The sequence below is a fragment of the Halichoerus grypus genome, chromosome 12, assembly GCF_964656455.1.
Source record: "Halichoerus grypus chromosome 12, mHalGry1.hap1.1, whole genome shotgun sequence".
Taxonomy (NCBI): Eukaryota; Metazoa; Chordata; class Mammalia; order Carnivora; family Phocidae; genus Halichoerus; species Halichoerus grypus.
Window position 1 is genome coordinate 63,249,114 of NC_135723.1, and position 24,748 is coordinate 63,273,861.

General features: G+C 39.6%; 2 protein-coding genes across 9 annotated transcripts in view; one reads left to right on the plus strand and one right to left on the minus strand.

Annotated features, from left to right (window-relative positions):
* Window positions 1–6,883, plus strand: part of AVL9 (AVL9 cell migration associated) — an 85,615-nt gene extending 78,732 nt beyond the window's left edge. For 7 of the 8 annotated variants that reach the window (XM_078059435.1, XM_078059438.1, XM_078059436.1 and 4 more), the window contains 3 exons: window positions 171–233; window positions 1,459–6,075; window positions 6,174–6,883. The gene's annotated coding sequence lies outside the window, so the exon portion shown is untranslated. The remainder of the gene's footprint in view (window positions 1–170; window positions 234–1,458; window positions 6,076–6,173) is intronic. The other variant, XM_078059439.1, reaches the window with a different exon arrangement.
* On the minus strand, window positions 4,079–12,966 carry KBTBD2 (kelch repeat and BTB domain containing 2). Its single transcript, XM_036080698.2, has 3 exons — window positions 12,793–12,966; window positions 9,249–9,414; window positions 4,079–6,815 (listed from the first exon to the last, which is right to left on the minus strand). Exons 1-3 carry the CDS (start codon window positions 12,960–12,962, stop codon window positions 5,280–5,282), a joined length of 1,872 nt encoding a protein of 623 aa, XP_035936591.1. The 5' UTR covers window positions 12,963–12,966; the 3' UTR covers window positions 4,079–5,279.
* Window positions 12,967–24,748: the final 11,782 nt, after the last annotated feature.

Consider the following 24,748-nt stretch of genomic DNA (forward strand, 5'->3'; position numbering starts at 1 on the left):
TGCATTTTTCATAGATGTTCTTTATCAGGTTGAGCAAATTTCCTTCTCTAATTTGCTGAGTTTTTATCGTAAATGGATACTGGATTTTATCAAATAATTTTTGTGTTTCCTGAGATGATATGATTCTTCTCCTTTATTCTGCTAATATGGTTATATTATGTGATTTTCAGATGTAAAACCAACCTTTCATTCCTGGGATAACACCTACTTGGTCAAATCCTTTTTATATGTTGGTAAGTGTTTTCTTCTTTTTTTTCTTCTTTAAATGCCAGCTCATTTGATGTTAATTTATTTGATAAATCCTTTCTCTGTAGTGTCAGAGATACTCCACTACTAATTACTACAATTCCAAAATAGTGGCCTGAATGCAAATTCCCTTTGTGCCTATACACTCTTCCGTATAGATTTTATTTTGTGTAAGCCCTTGCCCTCACAGCAGTGGTGAAGACAATCAAAACAAGTAACTATAAGAATTTGAGGAGTGTTAGACAATATTGGGTGCAAACTGTGATTTAAATAAAGGGAACCCAAGGTAGAATTTTTTAAGCCACCTAAAGGAAATTACTTGACATGTAAATTGAATTTAGCCGGGGTTACCATAGCATTTACCATCCAAACAGGAACATTTTTAAAAGTCAAAGGGAAAACAAGTATAAAATAGGATGTATGGTTACCTTAGATCTAATCAAAGGAGAGGAGTGTTTGAGACAGATAAAAACATATGTGAAAGAGGACTAGGTCTATTAAAATAACTAAAAATCTCCATTTAGTGAGTTTGTAAGGAAGAAAAGGAAGCCAGAAAAGTAAGGAGAAATCAGATTCTAAAAGCCCTGTAAATCAGAAAGGACCTTGGACTCCCATTCCAAGGACAATAAAAGTTCTAAGCAAAAACATGACATACATAATTGTTAGAAAAAGATTATATTGATTGCAGTGTGAGCAAAAAAGGGTATCAAGCAGAGATGATTTAGGGGAGAAATGGAGAGTTGGGTATGGGTTTTTGGAGTCATGAGATGTTCTCTGATAGTGTGACTGCATGACTATGAATATAAAGACCACTGAATTGTTTGGTATGTGAATTACAGCTCAATGAAGCTATTTTTTGTTTTGTTTTGTTTTGTTTTAAGGAGATTTAGGAAATTAAGTTCTCCAGGTGAGATGATAGGGGCCCTGGATTAATGTTAGAAAGGAGGAGTTCAAGAGATATTTAAGAGAATCTGTAAGGCCTTGTGACTCACAGGGTATGGAGGTGAGGGAGAGGGGAAAAATCAAAATAACTTCCAAGATTCTGGCTTAAGCTGCAGGATGGGTGACAGTGCTGTTTACTGACAGAACCTGAACCAGACACGTGTGAGATGGGGGTGGGGAAGATCTTAAGACATGTTGAATCTGAGATAACTTTAAGACATTTAAGTTGGATTATCTGTTTTGGACTGTGTCCCCTCCCCCACTCCCCAGATTCATTTGCTGAAACTCTCATCTCAATGTGATGGTATTGGGAAGTAACTCGGTCATGAGGATGGAGCCCTCATGATCTCATGAGTATCCTTCTAAGAGGAGGCCAGAGAGCTTGCTCAATCTTTTTCTGCCACATGAGGATACAAGCAGCCAGCAGCCTATATAGCCCAGAAGAGAGTCTCACCAGAACGCGACCATGCTGGCACGCTGATCTCAAGACTTCCAGTCTCCAGACTGTGAGAAACAAATTTCTGTTCTTTATAAGCCACCTAGTCAATGGCATGTTGTTTTAGCGACCCAAGCTAAGATAACATCCAAGTCTGGCTCTCAGGTGAAGGTCTAGACCAAAGGAAATCAATTTAAGTCATTGAAGTAAACAGCATCGTTTAAGGCATGTGAATACAAGATCAAGATTTAAGAGATGCTGGGCGCCTGGGTGGCTCAGTCGTTGAGTGTCTGCCTTCGGCTCGGGTCATGGTCCCAGGATCCTGGGATCGAGTCCCGTGTCGGGCTCCCTGCTCTGCGGGAGGCCTGCTTCTCCCTCTCCCACTCCCCCTGCTTGTGTTCCTTCTCTCGCTGTGTCTCTCTCTGTCATATAAATAAAAAAAAAAATCTAAAAAAAAAAAAATTTAAGAGACGCTTAGAGGTGAAATCAGCATCTGAGTAAAGACCCCAAAGGTAGGGAAAAAAACCAGGGGAGCGTAATGTCACAAGTCCAGTTTAGAGTCTTTCAAATGACGTATTCAGCAGTGTAACGTACTATTGTGTCGAGACAAAGTGGATTCTGAACTTAAAAGTTGCAGTGGAGTGATAACCAATCTCACATGGGTTCATTGGTAAATGTTGAGATGCGGTTTGTCCGACACTTCAGGCAAGGAATTAGCTTTTGAAGGGGAAAAGAAGGAAGGGGGTTGAGGAGAAAAAGACTGTTTTTAAAAAAAAAAGGTTTGGTCATATCTAAAGAAAGGAAAGGACCCATTTAGAGAAGTTGAAGATAGTGAAGGAACGTGAAGGCTGTGTAAGAATCAGGGAGGACTGCTTCAAGTTCAAGGTTTGGGTAGAGTCCGGGAGTCTGTATTTCAGTTCCTGACAGGATGCTGGTGCACAAGCCAGTTTGGGAGCCAGGGTAATCACAGAGCAGACTTTGTAAGGAGCTTGGAAAGGATGCTATCTTAAATACAGATCCTGGAGTCTTGTATTTTCTCTCTGAGCAGGAGGAAGAACTTGTAGTGGGGGCAGGTACAGATTTGGTGATGCAGTTCAGGAAGTTTTCCCTGTCATTTTTCCCTGTGAAATAATCTGCTAATAGAGTTGGGGAAGGTGAAGATTTTGTAAGACTGTTCAAATTGCCTTGAACAACGAAGGATAGCTTGCTCCTGTTGAGGACGTAGTTGAGGACGGGGACCGCCAATTCTGTAGTGGCGCCAACCTGTGCCCTCGTATGGTTTTCCGTAGCTGTGCTCAGCAGCCCAACACGGTCAGAGGCAGATCGAGCTGAACTTAGCCGAGATTTGGGTTTGGCCACAGTTATAAAATAATGACAATAAAGGAGTCTAGGATCTTGCCAAGAAAGTGGCAGAAGTATTAAGAGGGCAGATCTAAGCTGGACGGAGAGCTAAGTGAAGAAAAAAGGTGACTCCTAGTGGAACTCCTAATGAGAACAAAGAGTTTGGTATATTGGGTTTGAGTACTTCAAACTCAAGGCCTTTATGTAAGACCAGCTTTTGTTGATTTTTATCACCAGCTATGCTACACTGTAGGGGGATGCAGCTGTATATAAGAAAATCCCTGCCCTCAAAAACATCGATCATTTTGTAGAAGAGAGCGCCAGTAAGATCACGGAGTAGAATGATCGGTACAACCAACAAACAGATCAAGGTCAAAGGTACTAAAGATGTGTGAGAAGGCACTCTCTTCAGCACAGGGTAAGAGGTGGCTATCAGGGAAGCATTCATTTAAAAACTCCCCCAAGTAGATCTTAAATACAAAAGACAGCTAAGGGTAGAACAGGGACAAAAAGACCACTGTGAGTAGAGCAGTAGCACAGGCAAGGACAGCAAAGTATAGCAAAAGCCTGATTAGTAGTTAAAGTTCATAGGAAAATAGTATAAGCTAAGGCTGTAAAAGTAATTTAAAGTCAAATTAGAGAGAGCCTTAAATGTGCTAAAGAATTTGGGACTTGATTCAGTAGGCGGTGAGAGGCAGCTGAAGTTTGTGAACGTGACTGAGACGTGCTCCAGGAAGACTGGCAAACCAGAAGGAAATGCCTAACCCAACGGCTCCCAACGGGACTGCACAGAAGAACCACCTGTAGTGCTCTGAAAGACACTCGATGGGTCCACCCACCAGAAAGTGTGGTTCATTTTGTCTGGGATGAGGCTCCGGCATTTCAGAGTACTCCAGAGGATCTTAATCCGGGGCTAGGGTTGAAAGGTACTGTCTCTTCTGTGTAGTTGATGCTGATACAGAAAGGCTCAAACCAGACAGTAAGTAATAAAGGAAAGCCAAATATATGTATGTGTCAAATTCTGGGAAAACAAACACCTGTAACAAGCTAAACTGACCCAGTAAAATTAAAAAAGCACACCATTACACCATCCTCATCACAAAAGAAAACAGATACTGAATATATACAATTTATTTAATAAATTAATGTCATTCAAAATACAGTGCCAGAACATTATGCAGTTGAACATGCTAGTAATGTTGGTCATGAAGCACCTGTGCTCATGTTAGATGGGCGGCGCCCCGCTACTGCTAGTGGTTCCTGGGATTAATGCCAGAGCAGCACTAATGATCTGCTCGTGTGCACGGCTAGTGCAGAGAATTCCTGAACAGTTCACCTTCCTACTCCTACCCCCACACACACACAACAGGTGAAAAAAACAAAACTGAAAAAAACACACCCTGACAGCTAATGGATATCTATACACAATCACTCTACAGTAATGCTTGTTATTAAATTAAGATGTAATGACCTGGTTAACCCACTCTAAATCTTTACGATGGAGAAATACAACAGCAGCAGGTAGTTATATGCATGAGCCAATGTTAATGTAATACAGAAAGTGGAGGCATTTACGGATTAAAGCTCCACACAGACCCGCACAACAAGGGACCAGCAATTCTTATTGCAAGCCCAGCAACTTAAGTCCACACCTGGTAAATGACCAGCTGATTGGAAGACCTGTATTCTAGATAGACAAGTATAAGTTAGTGAAGAGAGAATACATGCACCTAATAGTATAGTTAGACTGATCCTGCAGTCATAGCTTTCCCTGTGCAATACCATAAAATGGAAGATCTTCCTCAACTATAGGATTTTGACAACATTTCTATACCAACATGGACACTAGTGTTAAGTGCAGCTGAATTAATTACACTGAAAAAAAACCATATTCCAGGACTTCGGAACAGAAGCACGGGAATGAAATACATATACTAAAATAACCTCGGCACAATTTGCGATATACCACACTAGGAACAGGAAACTACTTTTAATAAGTGAACTTTTTGAACTGTACATAACACAGGGCTAACAATGTTATTAGATAATCCAGATTCTTATGCTCTCATGATACACGTAAAAGTTTCTCAATTATTGGATAATCTATTTCATATTATGGAAGCATATCTTTCTGTAAGACTCACTGATATATATTATACTGATGCAAATATTAAGTAGGGCATAAAAATAAAATTTATCAAAGATAGATTTTTATGTACTCGTATTTAGTCCTCTCATAGCCTCTCTCGTTTAGCAAAGAAAATGACAAAGCACATCAACCAGGCGCCCCCCCCCCCCCCCCCCAAGTCGGCGACTATACAGGCGGTAGTGCGACCATCTCGCCATCCAGTTCAAACTCCTCGGTCCCATCCGGTGAAAAAAGGTAAGTTGGTGGCTTCCAGGGAGACTCTTCCAGGCAGGATGGATAAAGTTTCCCCACAGTGCACCGAAAATCTCTGCCTAAGTCCCACAGCACACGTTCGGATATATGCTGCCGCAGAGACCACCGGTCAAGTTCCAGATCATACTGGTAGGTGACATATTTCGCTCTCTCGTTTAAGTGGGTTTCTCGCATAAACACACACAGAGAATTTGAGATCACAACAGCTCTAACACAGGGGTCTGAGTACCTCTTGGCAGGGATGTTGGCTGCCATTTTCCACTCATTTTTATTCACATCGTAAATCTCCACAGTTACCGAAGACCCGTCTACAGTGCCAGAGGGGAGTCTTATGCCAGAATTGGTAGCGATGTGCAACCCTCCAATATAGAAGATTTTATCACCAAAAGCCGCAGCCGAGGCAAAAGACCTGCTGGTCTGTCTCATGGCCATTTCTACCCATGAATCAGACCTGGGAAAGTAACAGTACATGAGGTTCAGTGTCATCACATAAATGCAGTCGTGAACCACGACTGCCGCGCTCCACTGCCAAGCACAAGGCAGAGGGCTTACCATTGTCCACTCATCCTTCTCCGTGTCGTATCTTTCCACGGTCCTCCGATTCAGTTCTCCACCTACACTGTCGCCCCCAATTGCATAGATATAGCCTTCACAGCAAACCAAGGATGGCTTTATGCGGACAAAAAGCATCGGGGTCTTTGGAAACCAGGTATTTTGCTGTGCATCAAACCAGTAAAAGCAGTTCACAGTTCTGAAGGCAGTCTGAAGTTTGCTTGTTTTACTGTGATTTGTTTTTGTGTTTTTCAGAGGAACCTGACCCCCTGCTATATAGATGTCGTTATCGGGAGTTACAACAGTCCCAACCTTATGCAAATCGGCTGGTGGGCTGCACAGCTTGTAAACTTTTTCTGCTTGGGGGCTGTAACAGACAGAAGAGTAAAGACTACAAGGATTTTCTGAAGATGCTTCAATGAAAATCATCATCTCCTCTTTAGTCATTCCAAGTCTTGGTTTGAAAAACTTGGGCATAGACTTATACAGACCTTGAACCACGACAGACTTGTCATTGGGCGGCAGGCCTTGAAACCAAGCTCTCTGTGTTACTTCGGAAAGTGCATCAATTCGGATTTGGCTAAGAACTGAAGACAAATACTGGGATCGTGATTCCGTGTTGTACTCTAGCCACAGCATAGCAGCTTCTCGAACCGTCTCCTCCTTTTCAACATTTAAATTGTCACTACTGAGGATGTCTATCAGTAGGTCATGTGACAGCTGCATGAAAGCTTCCTGGTGATACACAGCAGTGAACTTGTGCTCTACCATTCTTTTAGCACTTTGCTTTAATTCCTCACAACTGAACAGATCGGCAAAACTCAACAATCGCACGCAGTTCTCTGCATTTATTTTTTTAATTAAGTATTCTCGACAACGTTGTAATACATCTTCTACCTAAAATGGGGAAAGGTTGATAAAGACAAATTTTACTTTTATGTAAAATACAAGTATTATTAATCAGATCCCCCTATAGTTTCTATTTTTAGATATGTATGCTTTGGCAAAGAGATAATGCCTTCCAGTAATAATTAGAAGACTATGCATAGTTTTGCATATCTACTACTTGTCCAGTGGCCTACTTAAGTGCCCTATTTAGGAGCTAATAGCGTAACATCAAATAGGCTCTTAAAAATAAATGGTCTTAAAGGAAAAGTGTGGAAATTTATGCATAAGTTCTACACTTTCTAGGCTTTAAAAAATATGTAATTAAAAAAAATGGAAACAGTGTAAATCACAGTACATAAATGATTACCATTTATTTTTTTTTTTTAAGATTTTATTTATTTGACAGAGACACAGCGAGAGAGGGAATACAAGCAGGGGGAGTGGGAGAAGCAGGCTTCCCGCCGAGCAGGGAGCCCGATGGCAGATGCTTAGGGGGCACCTGGGTGGCTCAGTCATTATCATTATAAATTTTTTATCATAAATGATTACTGTTGAGTAGCTGGAATCTGGTTTTCTCAACATCGACAAGATAGTACTATAAAACAAGAAAACCAGGTACAATGACTACTTACGTGCCTTTCTTATCTAGAGAAATAATGTCACCAAAGGAATAAATACATTTATAATGCAGTTATAAATTACCTACATTTAAATGACCCACCTTAGCCATTCTGTTTCCTAGATTTTTTTCTTACGAAGGAAAAGTAGATCTCGGCTGAAATCAGAAGTGCTCCCTACTCTATTTATTCAACACCACAGCAAGCTAACTAGAAGCAGTTTACAGTGAGAAGTCAGGGTGCTTAGACTGGATGGTCAGTAAGTAGACAGCCTTAGGCAGCTTCACTTCTCTAAGCCTCAGCTTTCTCTTGTATACAATGGGGAGATCCTTACCAAGGATTATAATAAGAATTAGATGATATCTATATATCTGTAGATATAAAGTATTACACCTAACCTAAATAATATATGAGAATAGTATCGGGCATATAAAAACATTTATCATTTTCAGTGGTTAATAAGGAAAATTATGTTGGTAGTCACAAAAAACCTGGCTTGTCATCCCAGGCTTGTCAGGACAGCCCAGTCCAAGAGAGTCCTGTTTTGCATTTGGTAATTATATGCATACAGAGTTCATTAACATGGTAGGAAAAGAGTTCTAAGGAACAGTATCACTATTTACAGTAATAAAGTACTCTGGAATCCAAATTTCTTAAAATTCCTCAATTTTTTAAGGAATTCTAAAAAATACCTGCTTTGAGTTTCTGGCTCTAAAAAACATACTGAAAACTTAAACTACGGAAAGACAGTGCATACTGTAGGCATTTCCTCCTTTCACGTTTGGATTTAAGTTATGAATGCCTTTAATTCTAAAGCACCAGGAAGCTACTATGGCCCTCAATTTCCCCATAGTTGTAGGTACAGTACTGTATAATTTTATAGGGAAAAAGAGGGTACAGAATAAAAGGAAGAAAGCTATATAAAGCATGGACTGAGTTCTGATTCCCAGAATTTCACCCAGGTGTTGGCATTCAGTGTCATTCATACTCAATGCAGCACACATTTATGAAGCACCTAACTAGGTATCATGACCTATTCTCCCCAAATATAACCTTTAGTCTCAAGGTTCTCCCCTCAGAGAAATTTTGTTTCTGAAATACACATTGTTATTTCAAAACAAGAGAAAGGAATGAGGAAAATATTTTTTATATTCCTCTTAAAATTTTTTTTAAATGGTGAGGGGAAAATAGAGTAAAATAGTTTATCTGTAAATGGATCAATGATCACTTTTTTAGTTTAAATAGTTCTCCTTAATATTAGTAGCTCAATATGGTCACATGGCTATTATAAATAGTTAAAGTTTGATAATTTCCATAAGAATCTTCAAATTTTTTGTGAAAAGTAATACCATCAAATATTAATGTATCTCAGGCTCTAGCAAAAAAAAAAAAAAAACTGAAGCACTTAAATTTAATAAACACTTAAAAATTACTTTTACTTGAAATCCAAATTCTCAGGTTTATTAGAATATGAAACCAGTATGAAATTTTCACCCATCTTTTAATTAAGTTCCCATCGTAAAACTAAAGTAGTTTACTGACTGATCAAATCCTACTGTTTTTCCCTTATACATTATTTTTAAATTTATTTATTTAAGGAATCTTTACACCAACATGGGGCCTGAACCCAGGACCCCAACATCAAGAGCTGCCCGTGCTTCCAACTGAGCCAGCCAGGCGCCCTCCCCTGTACATTTTAAGAAAACTTACCTTCTAAATTTTGCAGTAAGAAAAATATATAGATGTAAGACAACATGGTTTCATAAACCATGTCTCTTGAAACAATAAACCACAGTTTATGTATATAACAAGAAAAGCTGCTTACCTGCAGGAAGCAAGCGGTTTCATAAAGCTGTTCTACAGTGCTGTCATTTATTGCCAAGTTACCCGTGTATGCGTAAGCTATTATTATCTGTAAGGTGGCTGCATCCACATTCCTCAGGTGTACGTGTGTCTGTTTGCTTTCACTGAGTCCACTCATGAACATGGCCCTACCGGAGAGAGAGAAAAAACAAAGCTTATGGGTTTAGTGTAAAACCAACGTAGATGTAAGAAAGAAAACTAGACAACATGGATGTTTATTTAGAGGATTTGCTGAAGAACATGTTATAGGGAAAGCTTTTGAGGGAGACACAAAAAAGCATAATTCAGTGCCAAAGATATACCAAACTATTCCATTATGCCATTCTGAGTGAAAACATCAAAATTCATTACTCTTTATATTCATACAATAGAATACTATTCAGCAATAAAAAGGAACTAATTATTGATGCGTACTACAACACAGATGAACCTCCAAAACACGCTCCGTGAAAGAAGCCAGAAACAAAGACCACCTATTGTAGGATTCCATCTGTATGAAATGTCCCCCCCCAAAAAACAAATATAGAGACAGAAGAGAGATTAGAAGCTACCCAGGACTGTGGGTAAGAATGGTGAGTGTCTGTAAAAGGGCACAAAGGTGAGTGAAATGTTTCAAATTAGATGGTAGAAATGGTTATGCATCTCTGTAAATATACTAAAATTCACTTAATTATACATTTAAGATGGGTAGACTTTGTGATATGTAAATTGTAACTCAATAAAGGTATTAAAAATGTCATTTGCTCAAATGATTTCCTAAAACTATACAGGGTAGTTTCCTAAAAGTCTATTACATGCCAAAGGCGGCAATTGGTGGTGTACAGAATACAAAGTAGAACACCCATGTACAGGTGAGAGACAAAAAAAACAATGCAAAGAATATGACTGCATGCATACAAGAGAAAGATCTGTATGGGATCAAAAGTGGGTATCACAACAGCACTAGCTTAGGCCCCTCTGGGACAAGACGAGGAAAGCCATCAACAGGGATCAACTAAGGAATCAGGGCAGAACATGACCATTTTTTCCAGGGCATAAGGGCTCATACAGGAGACTGGAAAGGTGAGTGGCAGTCAGATCACAGAGGCTTTGAAAGAGACCTAGGAGTCTGAGCTTTTTCTTATGGTGCAGAACACTGAAGGGTTTGTGTATGGATTTATCAGCATGATAACATGTATTCTAGGATGACTACTCTACTGACAGACCTCAAGGGCCAAAGGCTGGAGATGGGAAAACAGACTATGAGTCTACTGCAATAATCTACAGCAGGAATAACAACAACCTGCCCCAGGGCGGCAGAAATGGATACAAAAGCTATCACAATGAATCAAGATCTGGTGATTTTCTGAACATAGGAAATGGAAGAAAGTAGATAGGAAAATAAAGCCACATTGTTTATTTTCAAGTTAAGTGCCTGAAAAAATACTGCTAGTCAAAGGTCAAGGAACTGCAAGGTCAAGTTAATCCTGGAAAAAGGGGGAGTTAAATTTTGGATATATTTAAGACAAAAAAATAATACAATAATCAATTAAGTATTTAATATTACTGAAACTCGAGAGAAGGTCAAGCGTTAATACAGTAGGCTATGAATTATTTACAAAGTGACGTGTTAAAGGTGAGTAAGTTATCTGAGGGGGACTAAAAAACTCAAATGCACCCAGAATCCCAATGACCAACCTGAGGCAAAGTTCAATTAGGATAAAAAAAGAAAAAAGAGTAAGAGAAGGTTGTCCTTATTCCTCATTCTGAGCTACATCAGTGACTACCTAACTGCTACCTAATTGCTTTTGTGGTGTTTGTTATCCTTGATTCCACAGTTTTTGACACCCCACCTCTCTTGTCCTAAGTAGCATGGTACTGGACTGTTGCTTCTTACTTCTCTGATGAATCTTTCTTGATTTTTGCTCAGATCATGATCCTGGGATTGAGCCCCCACACTGGGCTCCGCGCTCAGCAGGGAGTCTGCTGGAGATTCTCTCTGCCCCTCCCCCCTTCATGGTCGCGCACGCGCGTGCTCTAATAAATAAAAATCTTTAAAAGGGGAGAGCTAGTAAGCCTAGGTATTGACTGAATCTATAACCTCCAATTTCTAATAGATCTGAAAAAGAAACTGACCATCACAATCATTTGGGAAGCTCTTAAACATAAAAATTCTGCAACTCTAACCCAGACCCACTGAATCAGAATTTCTAGGTTTGAAATCCAAGACTCTCTGTGGAAGCACTTGAGGAGTCTGATGATCAACCAAGTTTTAGAACCACTGTTTGCAAATATGCTAAGCTTTCTAAGAAAATCAATGTCTGAAATTGCATGAAAAATCCACAGCTTAACCTGAAACAATTGCAGGCAGAGCAAAGATAATTAGCATTTGGGCCTCAGCTGCTACAATCATCACGAGATGTGTTACATTAAGAAATGCAACATTTCTACAACCTTCATGTATGTTAACCTTAAAAAGTCAACATTAAACCTGTCCTGTCTACAGTTGTCACTAAAGAACAGCAGAAATTAACTTTCACTGCTGATCTCCACTTACGGCCACTAATATTTGTGGTAGGATTATACTGATCCACATTTAACTCATCTTTATTCACCCCGTCCCTTTCAGATATTAAGCAAAAATTCAACCTAAGGGCAGACCACAAATAAAAGAATTTCTATGCTTTGCTTCTATTCCTCTTATGAAACGAATAAAGAGAAACCTACCTAAAAAGATTCAAAGTTGCAGATCATAAAAATGTAAAGTTACACTTTATTTGTTATTACAAATAAGTCAGCTTCTGAATTCTAAGGCACAGAGAACAATGTTATTAATTACTAAATAATGAAATCTGGCAAGGCTAAAAGGTATAAATGATAACAATAACCAAGAATGAGAAAAACATTTTTGCAAAGGAAATAAAGTCCTTAACATGTCTGAATAGCAATCATGATCCTCTGAAAGTTATTATTGAGCCTAATTCCATCTGTCAACAATGACTACTTTTCTAAATGTAGTATTTTAAAATAAACGGTAAATAAAAATTATTTTCTCTTTTAATCTTTTTGCCTCCCCATAATTAAAACTTTACCTGAGTTAATTTCAACAAATTTCTTATATTTAAACCTTTATAAAAACGTCTTTCACCTGTCCTTTACATGCAAGGAAGTGATTTGGCAAGCACTACGCCACTGGAATAGAAAAGTTAAGCAAAACATTAAGACATCTATTTTTTTTAACTTAAATGTTCAAAATAATTCCTATTAAGACATTAAAATAGGGGCGCCTCGGTGGCTCAGTCGTTGGGCGTCTGCCTTTGGCTCGGGTCATGGTCCCAGGGTCCTGGGATTGAGCCCCACATTGGGCTCCCTGCTCGGCGGGAAGCCTGCTTCTCCCTCTCCCACTCCCCCTGCTTGTGTTCCTGCTCTTGCTATCTCTCTGTCAAATAAATAAAATCTTAAAAAAAATAAAATAAGCTAACATTCTGCATTTGAAATTACAAATCAAGCAAGATCAAAGTACTTACCTAAAGTAAGAGCTACATGTTGCAAGAACCATCTTATGACAAGGGAATTCAGTGCCCTCAACAATTAACACTATGTCAGTAAACAACTGCTGTTCATAAAACAGTTTTAACTGTTCCAACAAGGACACAGCATATTCAGTATTGATCTGCCTCTCGTCTGGAGTGGACATGACTGTATTCCATTAATATCTCCCAGAACAGATTGGAAAAGTCAGTCTTTCTGATGGAAGGTCAAGTGAATGCTTCAGAAATAAAAAAAGGAGAAACTCTGCGTGCTGTTATCTGCAGCATTCAGAAGCAAGACTGACACATTCGCTAATGAATAGTATCTTGTTATATGCTTAGAATCACTCCTAGGTCATCCTGTGTTAATTAGGTTCTTCAGTTCTTCAACACGGTCTACAGCCGTCTTGCTCAAATTTGCAATTGTTGTGCAGCTCATGAGTTAAAGAGAGTAACACACGAGGTAGATTTTGTGGTGACATCCTATGTTCTGTGAATCCTCTGGAGTAACTAAAAAAAAAAAAAAAAAAAGGTCAGAGTATCTAAGCCAGTACATTTTTAGGATACAGTGCTTAAAATGGCAAATTTAAATATAAATTATATTTATTTGAAGTTAAACTACAGACATTACCATAAAAATGAAACATGAGAAAAGGGACATTTTAAAGTCTGTTACATTTAAAACAAAAAAGATTGAAGAAAATTAACATTTAACAAATTAACTTTTTGCCTTCTCTTCAAAATATAAACATTCTAGAAAATAAGGAGCACATCAATAAGCATATATTTTTAGTTATTTAGAAATAAGGAATTTAAATTACCAGCAAAGCCAAACAAGTTCTTTGTTTAGTGGCAATACAGGACCATAATTTAAGAGGGGGGGATAAAAAACAAAAAAACCCTTTCTCTTGCATAGAGAATCTCATTTTGGGGATATATTCTAAATGTACTTACAAAGGTTTTATATTTAATTTAAATTACTTAAACCATATGGTAAATAGGTTCCATTAGTTTATTTCCAAAGTATACACTATGTTTTTTATATGTGTAGTTCAGTCCAGTAAGGGAAGTATATGCAATATATCTTTGTACAGTGGTTCCTTCCTAGAAATCGTTTTGAGTATACAATTTTACTGGAAAAAGGAAAAACTTTTTTTTTTTTTTAAAGATTTATTTGAGAGAGAGAATGAGAGAGCGAGCGAGCACAACAGGGGGTAGTGGGAGAGGGAGAAGCACACTCCCCACCGAGCAGGGAGCCTGATGCGGGACTCGATCCAGGGACTCCAGGATCATGACCTGAGCTGAAGGCAGTCGCTTAACCAACTGAGCCACCCAGGCGCCCCAGGAAAAACTTTTTTAAACTAAACATGATAGAGACATGTGTTCCTATATGGAAGACTCCATATTATACAAATATGAATGCTCTCCAAAATGTGTAAATTTAATACCAATCCAACCTAAACCCTATTTGCAGAAGATTCATCTAGAAGAATGCACAGAAGTTGCCAGGATATTTGAAGGGAAGGGAGGGCAAGTTTTTCCTCATGACTCTTATCAAATATTAAAATGTATTACAAATCTACAATAAGCCCAAGTAAATATAAGAAATTAGATACGATAAACACTGGCATTTTAAAATGGAAGATTGGCTTATTTCAACAAATAATGTTGGAACAACTCGCTAACCACTTGAGAGGGGAAAAAAAACCCTAGGTTTTAGCTATATTGCATACCATTCATTAAAAGAAATTCCAGTTGAATTAAAATTTAAATTTTATTTGGAAATCAGTAATTACAACATAAGGCAAAGGAGTTACAAATCAGGAAAAGAGGTAAAACCCATACAGAATTACTAAACAGCTAAAAACTATCACTTCTTTTCTAATTAGATGACTCTTAGTTCCCATGATCAGAAAATCAAGTACTACTCACATGAAACCTATAAATAATACCATGATTGGAACCATTAACACTTTTTCTCACAAAGTATCTCCCATATGTCAAAGAGAAGATCACATTATACTTCCTGCCAAACTATACTATTACACAAACTGCTAACTTGATATACACTGTCAAATTTCCAGCCAACTTAACTCTGAATGTAACTAAAACAGGTGCAAAGGCAGAGTGAGACTTTGGGTCATTTAAGGTAATGACTTTGCTCTTCCAGATCTCAAAGTTACACTATAAATCTAATCCACTACTACGACCTCTAAGGCTAGTAATACCTAAAATCACTGGCTATTTTCACTTATCAATGATGCAAGATCCAGTGTTAATAAGGGTGTGGGAAAATGAGTATTCTTACACAGGAGTGTAAGCCAATTCATACCTACAAGCCCTTACTCAAAACCCTTAGAGCTAGATATGTTCTGGAATTTAGAAATTTTCAGGTTTTATAGAGGTAATGTGGTATATATATCAGGTATTACAGGACTCTCTCAAGAAGTCAGGAGCAGCACTCCATAATTGAACATATTACTATCTTTGCTGTCGGAAATATGAACAGTGTGAAAATAATACTGGAAATAGCCTCATGTTACTTCAGGTTGAGTTTTGTTAGTTTTTCTTAAAACTTGATTTTAAGAGCTTTCTGAATTTCAAAATTGCAAATGAACTACTACAGAAAGCATAGTATCTGGCATTGTAAATATTGAGTATCTCAATCTATCAATTCTACCTCTAGAAATTTATCTTACAGAAATGCATGCATTGATAAACTGAAAGTCCTAACCCTAGCTGTAAGACCCCAAATTGTCATCCATATTTAAACCAGGTGACAGGAACTGGCAGCTAGAGCCAGGACTGATTTGGATCACACTGCTAGACCCCAGAATTCCTTGCAGACTAGCTGTACAGGCTCCCTCTGGTCATTTCTTTAACTTCATACTATGACTTGATTTTTTTGTAGTGACTTGACTTTTTGCTGTGACTTTTTAAGGCCCCATTTAATCTGTTATGTCGGGGTTTTGCTAAATTTTTTTTTAATCATACCCATGAAACCATACTAAAACAAGTGAAGTCTGCTTTTACAAAATTACACGGTGAACCAACTTTATGTAATACTCATTATGACTGCTTTATGCACCCCTATTTCCCACTCCTTACTTTGTAATCTAGGGTTCATCCTCTTCCTGATAAGGTAATTTTTATTTACGATATCTGAATACTAAAATAGGCATAAAAGTAAGTCATTTAGATATCAAGTAACTCAGCTTAATAATTTAAACAGATCTGTATCTAGTACAATTCAAAATAAAGCTGTCACTTCTAAGAGTATAGACTTCAAAATATATTAACTAAAAACGTGAAAAGGTGCAAAGTTTAAAATGATCAACAACCTTCAAATGCCCGTAACATGAACATTTACTGTAACAAGATTCCTTCTCTCCCAAAAACAACTTGAAATATCCTAAGAATATTTCAAAGTCTGTACCGTATTACTTAATCACCAGTGATCTGACATACTTTATGAATTTTCTCTTTTTAATAAACACATTAATCACATACCATTCTATGTCATACCTAAAATTAGCTTCAAAATAAGTCACACATCCTGTTATCTGCAAAAGTTAGCACCTACAGACTAATTCCCAGGTATCAAGAAATTATTTAATTTTCTATCACAAATTAATGGCTACTTAAATTTAACTCAACAAATGTTTACTGAGTATTCATTAAATGCTGGTCATTGTACTGTAAGTACTCAGACTGAGAGTTGCCAACCACTAGAGGTCCAAAACACCATATGCATTTATTACTATAGACTACAGCCCAAACCATGATTATCATTTAAAAAGTTTTAAAAACCAGTTATTCTAGACAAAAGCTAAAAAGGCGGCAGCAAATAGGTGAAATAATTTGGGTATAAGAAACGTTTTTCTTAAAATCTAGCTGTCTTGGGACTCCTGGGTGGCTCAGTCGGTTGAGCATCTGCCTTCGGCTCAGGTCGTGATCCCAGGGTCCTGGCTCGAATCCCGCATCGGGCCTCTTGCTCAGCGGGAAGCCTGCTTCTCCCTCTGCCTCTGCCGCTCCCCCTGCTTGTGTGCTATCAAATAAATAAAATCTGAAAAAAGAAAAACCAAACAAACCTAGCTGTCTTGGTCTTTCATTTCCAAGCCTCTGATAACACAAGAACAACAAGAAATTTTATTCCTTATCATAAGAAAAACTGTGATACAAGTAAAATGAGCAAAGGACGTAGCTGGCACTTGGCTCCACTCCAAACAGCGGTTCACGCTGCAGAAAGAGGAAAAACTTACTGAAGACCTTTTTAAGCCTTCTGAATTTTATTAACATATGCAGTGATTATCTAATTTAAAAAAATAAACTTTTAAAGAGTATACTACTTTCTTTTCTTATCACAAAGACAAAATATTCTAAAGGCGGGGCGCCTGGGAGGCTCAGTAGTTAAGCGTCTGCCTTCCGCTCAGGTCATGATCCCAGGTCCTGGGATCGAGCCCCACGTCCTGGGATCGAGCCCCACATCGGGCTCCCTGCTCAGCGGGAAGCCTGCTTCTCCCTCTCCCACTCCCCCTGCTTGTGTTCCCTCTCTCGCTGTGTCTCTGTCAAATAAATAAAATCTTTTAAAAATATATATATTCCAGAGGCTTTGCAAGCTATAAAGTCTCTGTCCCAAATGCTTAACTCTGTTGTAGCCTCAAAGCAACAAGACAGTATGTAAACAAATGGACATACTGTGTTTCAGTAAAACTTATTTCCAAAAACAGGCTGCAGGCCACATGCACCAATCTCTGCTTCAGACTGCTTCTTGATCAAATATTAAGTCTGTGATTAAAATGCATAACTCAAGTTGTTTTTCCTAGAAGAATATTTTCCCTTTAGATCACAAAAACAGAGGAAAAGCATAAGCCTTAAACGCTTAAAAGTTGATCTTAATCTAACCTGTATATATTCCACTTTTCTTTTCAACTAAAATATTTTAACAACTGTTAACTAATCACACAACTAACTGCTTTCCCCACCGACTGCAGGTTCAGTGGATTTCTGAAACACTTTCTTTTTTTTTTTTTTTTTTTTTAGATTTTATTTATTTATTTGACAGGGAGAGACACAGCGAGAGAGGAAACACAAGCCGGGGGAGCGGGAGAGAGAGAAGCAGGGGGAGTGGGAGAGAGAGAAGCAGGCTTCCTGCGGAGCAAGGAGCCTGATGCGGGGCTCGATCCCAGGACGCTGGGATCATGACCTGGGCTGAAGGCAGACGCTTAACGACTGAGCCACCCAGGTGCCCCAACACTTTCTCTTTTATGTAGCGTGAGTACCCTTTATTAAGGTTAAAAACACAAAGGACATTCCTCTACAAGATAATCTGTTGAAAAAAAAATGAGAAAAAACTATTATAGAATCAAAAACACAGGGGCACCTGGGTGGCTCAGTCGTTAAGCGTCTGCCTTCTGCTCAGGTCATGATCCCAGGGTCCTGGGATAGGGCCCCAAGTCAGGCTCTCTGCTCAGCAGGGAGCCTGCTTCTCCCTCTCCCTCTGCCTGCCGCTCCCCCTGCTTGTGCTCTCTCTCTCTCTCCCTGTCAAATAAATAAATAAAATAATTAAAGGAAAAAAAAAAAAGAATCAAAAACACAACCTATTGGGTGGGGCACCTGGGTGGCTCAGTTGGTTAAGCGGCTGCCTTCGGCTCAGGTCATGATCTCAGGGTCCCAGGATTGAGCCCCGCATTGGGCTCCCTGCTCAGCAGGGAGCCTGCTTCTCCCTCTCACTCTGCCTGCGCACGCACGCTCTCTCTCTCGCTCTGTCAAATAAATAAATAAAAAATCTTAAAAAAAAACTAAAACCAAAACACAACCTATTTTCCATTTTATCAACTCCAACAATAACTACATACATCTGAAAAACACAAGATGTATAAGAGACAATTTTTGTGTAAAGAGATAGGCTTTAAAATGCTGTATTTTAGGGTGTCTGGGTGGCTCAGTTGGTTAAGCAACTGCCTTCGGCTCAGGTCATGATCCTGGAGTCCCTGGATCGAGTCTCACACCGGGCTCCCTGCTCGGCAGGGAGTCTGCTTCTCCCTCTGACCCTCCCCCCTCTCATGTGCTCTCTCTCATTCTCTCTCTCTCAAGTAAATAAATAAAATCTTTAAAAAAAAAAAAAAAAAAATGCTGTATTTTAAAGCTGGTCATTAAAATATTAGAACATATTCCACAATGAAAAATGACAACTAGAGTAATAATTAAATGGGAGTTGTACAAACACGATATAATGAAATTCAGAATCTAATAAAGTGCAATGTACTTTGATATAAAAACTATGGATATTCTAACTTCTTCTAAGTTATGAGCTCAAGTCAATGTTTTCTACTGATCTGCTTGATGGCAGAGAATAACAGCATTGATAAGGTTAGAATGCCATATACAGGATGAGATCCTTTCTTCTATACCCACTGACTTTCTGTAAAATATTAGGGGACAATGTCCAACTTATTTTTATTTTTTTAAAGATTTTTATTTATTTGACAGAGAGAGAGAGAGAGAGAGAGAACAAGTAGGCAGAGAGGCAGGCAGAGGGAGAGGGAGAAGCAGACTCCCCGCTGAGCAGGGAGCCAGACTCGGGTGCTCTATCCCAGGACCCTGGGATCATGACCTGAGCCGAAGGCAGCCGCTTAACCAACTGAGCCACCCAGGCACCCCTGTCCAACTTATTTTTAAATCTAAGGGCTACTTATGGTAAAAGAAGGCTACCCTGGGGGGCTCAGTCGTTAAGCGTCTGCCTTTGGCCCATAATTTATAAATTATGATTGAAAGAAAAAAAAAGCAAAAATTTTGATTTTAATACATTTTGTTCTCTATTGAGTTCTACTACACAAAATAGTTTCAAAACAAACGATGCTATTGAGTGATCAGGATTAAATCAGTCAGCAATCCAGATTAATATATACAATTCTATTTAAAAATCTGAAACACCTCTTGTGGGAACTTATTCCAACAGGTTTTCCTCAAATAATCAATAGCAATACTACAAAAAAGGTGCTTAAGTCCCCAGGCTTCGCAAGCCAAAATATGACCAAAACTGTGTCTACAAAGAAAATCTACACAAAGCAAATACTGTTAATAGACACAATTAAAGAATAGTAACAATAAATTGTATATTTATTTTATAGATTCTGAACATTGATATTAAAAAGAAACCAAGATTAACTGGAGAAAGGCATGAAAGGTTGAAATTTTAGGGGCACGTGGGTGGCTCAGTCATTAAGCGACTGTCTTCAGCTCAGGTCACGATCCCAGGGTCCCGGGATCGAGCCCCGCATCGGGCTCCCTGCTCTGCGGGAAGCCTGCTTCTCCCTCTCCCACTCCCCCTGCTTGTGCTCCCTCTCTTGCTGTGTCTCTCTCTGTCAAGTAAATAAATAAAATCTTTAAAAAAAAAAAAAGGCTGAAATGTTAAAAAATAATTCCAAACACTCTTAAAGATTTCAGAGGTTGATGGCAGTGGATTTTATTGGGGGGGAGGTGTCTAATTTCACTTTGAAACCTGGTTTTTAATCCCACAGGTGTGTCATTTGTAGTACCCTTCCACTGAGTAGCTACAGAAACACAAATAGAAGCAAAGCAAGCTTTTCCAATGTTAACCAGGCAAAACCTAGAAGACCAAGGAAAGAATAGAGTATTAAATAACCACTGAATGTAAAAATGAGATTGATTAGCAATTAACTGAGCTGTGTATGTTAAATGAAATAAAAAGATGGGAAGGAGGTTGCCAACAAGGACTGCACAGAAATTACATAAAGGATGAAGTAATGATAGGAAGGGCAGTGGACAGTAGGTCATCACCTGCACGAAGCACTTCCCAGTTGCATATTATTAACTTAGATAGTGCTGTATCTTTTTTTTTACTATGTTATGTTAATCACCATACATTACATCATTAGTTTTTGATACAGTGCTGCATCTTTCAATGCCACAAACGCCAATACAGAAGCTAGAAAACTTTTCTTGGAAAGGATCCAAGGCATTCAGAATGTCAAGTTATTGCCAAAAAATTAAGAGCATGAACTGTGGAGCTGTGAAAGCCCAATCCTTCAACTTACTAAATGTGTGACCTTTTGAAAGTTATTTACTTTCTGTGCTACAGTATGCTAATCTGTAAAATGGAAGATAAAAATAGAACTCTTCTCAATGAGTTGATTGCCTGACACATCACACGGCTACCTAAACATCTGCAGTTGGATTTATTAATGCACTCACTGGCCAGGCTTTTTGTGGCACTTTCCCAACTCCTGAATCTCCACACCTGTACCAGGTCCAGGCGTCCCAATTACAAGGTCTCAGCACTCAAACACAGTTCTCTTTACCCTGGGTGAAACGGATCTTAGACATTCATTCAAAGATTTAGGGAGTATTTTGATGGTACAAATCAATGAAACAAACCGGCTCAACAAAGACTAATCTTGAAAGGGCTGATGCCAGTGCAAAAAAAAAAAAAAAACTAAAGGAGAACCAGGAAGCACCAGTGACAAAACAAACACTGTTCATATCAATGAAGTGATAGGTTTCTCCGTAGGGACAAAATATTGGTGCCAGTGAGTTTGCTTTCAAGTTATCAAAAACATCCTGACAGTTGAGAATGTTTGGAAAACTACGGTCTTTAGATTGACTGCCAACCAGTACACAAACAGAATTTTTTGGAGTTGTGACAAACATCAATTAAAAAACAAACACCTTGCCTTTTGAAGAATTTATCAAGTTTGATAATTTCAGTATAGCTTCCCCTACTCTAACCAAATTCAGAGCTCAGGTCTATTCCTATGCTGTTCATTTCCAACCACACTGAAAAGTCTACAGGGCTCCATCAAGTAAATTCAGATCACAAATATAAGCTTCTGTACTACATTATGATTAGTAAGTTATTTCACTTTAAAACAAAATAAACAGGAACAACAAAATACTAAACGACTATAAAGGAAATGCCACCTGCGACAGAATAATCCTATGAGTATAGTATGTCCTTTTATTTTGGATATTACTTTTCGTTTTTTCCTCTCAGCTCTGCAGTGACTTAAGAAAGCTGGAGGGGGGTGCCTGGGGGGCTCAGTCGTTAAGCGTCTGCCTTTGGCCCAGGTCATGATCCCAGCGTCCTGGGATCGAGCCCCACGTCGGGCTCTCTGCTCAGCGGGAAGCCTGCTTCTCCCTCTCCCACTCCCCGTGCCCCTGTTCCCTCTCTCCCTGTGTCTCTCTGTCAAATAAATAAATAAAATCTTTAAAAAAAAAAAAAAAAAAAAAGGAAAGAAAGCTGGAGAAATATACGCTAAAGCAAAACTGACGTTAAGGTTCTCACTGGGACTTCATTTTCCACCAAGTCAATGATTTTTTCAATCACAATAGCAGAAGAAAATATTTCCCAGACATTCAAACATGTGGTCATTAAGGGCACAGCCAGTTAACAATGATTACGACTACTGAAGTTTTTCAGTTTCTTCCAAAAAGGAAAAGTAAACTGAGGAATATTTAGAATCCTTTGCCTACCATGGAAGCTACTGCATGTCACCACTTGCCAGAGGTATGGAAGTGGAGCAAAGAAAGCCAAGAATTTTAAAAGCTTCTCTCATTAAATTACATTTTCTCCAAATCTACAACAATCCCTTCTCCCCACACTGAGGAAATCTAGGTACTGCAAATTCCTGGCAAGGGAACCAGGAGTAATCTCCAAATATTTAAAAAATTACTTGCAATCAACCTGTCATTTCTAATACTGAGTTACTTAAATATTACTTGCTCTATTCAAACTCCACAAAACTGAAAATGGTAAGACTGAGATATAATGAAGTTGTTCAACATTTTCATTCATGACTGTAGGACAAATCCTTTTTCCTGGTCTTAGGAAGGTGGGCAATGAGAAAAACAACTCTTGTCTAAATAAACGTGTAAAATCTTTTGGCTTTTCAGACTACATTCAAATTTCTAGGAATTCAATGTTCAATGTTTGAATCTTATGGGATAGCTCATTATTTTCATTAACCAGGAGAAAGAAAATCTACATTATTGTGTGGACTTAAGGAACTGACATTGCTATTCCCACCCACTTCTTTATACGGTCCCATGAATAACTAAAGTTAACAGATTTTATGCATCCTATGAGAGCAAACAAAAAGGGGAGAAGAGTTGTAACACTTTGAACTCTTCTTACAAAACTTCGTGTAGAGAAAATAGCACTAGGTGAAAAAGTGTGGACTATAAGGCATGCTCAACAGAAACGTCATAGTCCTGGTATAGTTTACCGACAGACTTCTTGAGGATTTCAGGACCCAAACTAAAAGGATCTCAATTAGCACTAGACCAACGAGAAAGATCAAAGTGAAGAAGTAAGCTTAACATTAGTTAGCAGCCAGATGAAAAGAACAGCAAAATTCCACATCATCAAGACTAGAAAAAAACGGATGGGTTTGACTTTTCAATTTACTTTAGGTCAGGAAAAAAAAAAAAAACCCTTCTGAAAAAACGTTACCAAAGGTTAACTAAAGTAAGTCACAATCGCAAGAGATTGGATCCATATTACCCAAATTCAAGCAAAAATTCACAACTCAAAGGGAAGGAGAAAAAAAAAAATCCACCCTGTTAACTAGTTGCCTCAATAGAAGAAAATATAATTTTGGTTAGACCACATTGCTGATAGGGTTTTGTTTCTGAATGCCTGAATGCTCAGTGAGCCAGACGTACAGATTCATGTATAAACAACACGTGACCAGTCCTGTACCCTACAATTTTTATAAGGCTAAATGATATAGAAGATAAACACTACATACAAACATGCCCTTTTAAAGTTAATTTTACATTCTGGATTTTCTGTTTTCACTTGAAGGGACCAGAGTGGTAGCGGACAATTCTAGGGATCTGTAGCCCATGAAGTGTGTATTCCTCTCCCTTTGAGGTCGCTGTAAAACAAGACCTTAGATCGCTAAAATTGGGGGGGGGGGGGGGAAGGACGTTAACTCAGAATAACTGCTCCAAATCAAACCAAGAGATATTCTTATAACTTCACGGTTTGTCAATTCATGGAGAGAGGGAGGTGGTCGAGTTCAAATAAGTTAACGATTTCACAGTCTAAAGTAAACACGTACACAATTTTGTTTCAAAGGGTAGCTTCTGCTTTCTTTTTAAAATCGTTAGATCATAATGGGATCTCTGTTCATCTACACATCTCCTGCTTACTTCAGATGTACCGGGAAAGAAAAAGAAAAAAAAAAAAAAATGCAAGGAAGGGTTTGCCCTTCTCCGGCCCACCATCTCGCGAACCCGTCGCGAGGCGTTAAGGGAAAAGGCTTTATTTTAGCAAGAGCGGGCGCCAGCAGGGGCCAGGGCGCCGCCCGGGAAACCCACGGCCGCGGAGGCGCCCGGGGGGCCGGGGCCGGAAACGGCCCCGCGAGCGGCGTACCCCGCCGCCCCTGCCCCACACACCAGCCCGACGCCGGGCTGCGGAGGGGCCGCCGCAGGGTCCGGAGGGCGGCGCCGGCTGCCCTCGCCCCTCCCCCGTCCGTGGCGGAAGCGTCTCGGGTTTGAAAGATGCCGCCGCCACCGCCCCCCCCCCGCGCCCTCCCCGCCCGCGGAGCCACAAAGGGCCGAGCCCCCTCCCACCGCTGCCCTCTTTCCCCTATTCCTCCACAGGTCCTCGCGGGCTCCCCCCGCCCGCCCCTCCCTCTCGCCCGGCGCTGGCGACGCCTGCTCACCGTGTCCCCAGGTCCCGAGGATTGGGATCCGGCGCGGCCGGCGGCCCCCGGAAACACTGGGCCCCTCGGGCGCGGCGGCGGGGGCGTGGCCCTCCCGCCGAGGCCAGGGCCGGGGTCTCGCCTCCGCCTCCCCCGAGGAAGCCTGGCGCCGCCGCCTCGTCTTCCTTCCGGCTTCCCCTCGCGCCCTCCCTCGGTCGGTCCGTCCTGCGCGGAAAGCAGCGTCCTCTGCGGGCGCCGCCGCACGTTCCTCAGGGCCCGAC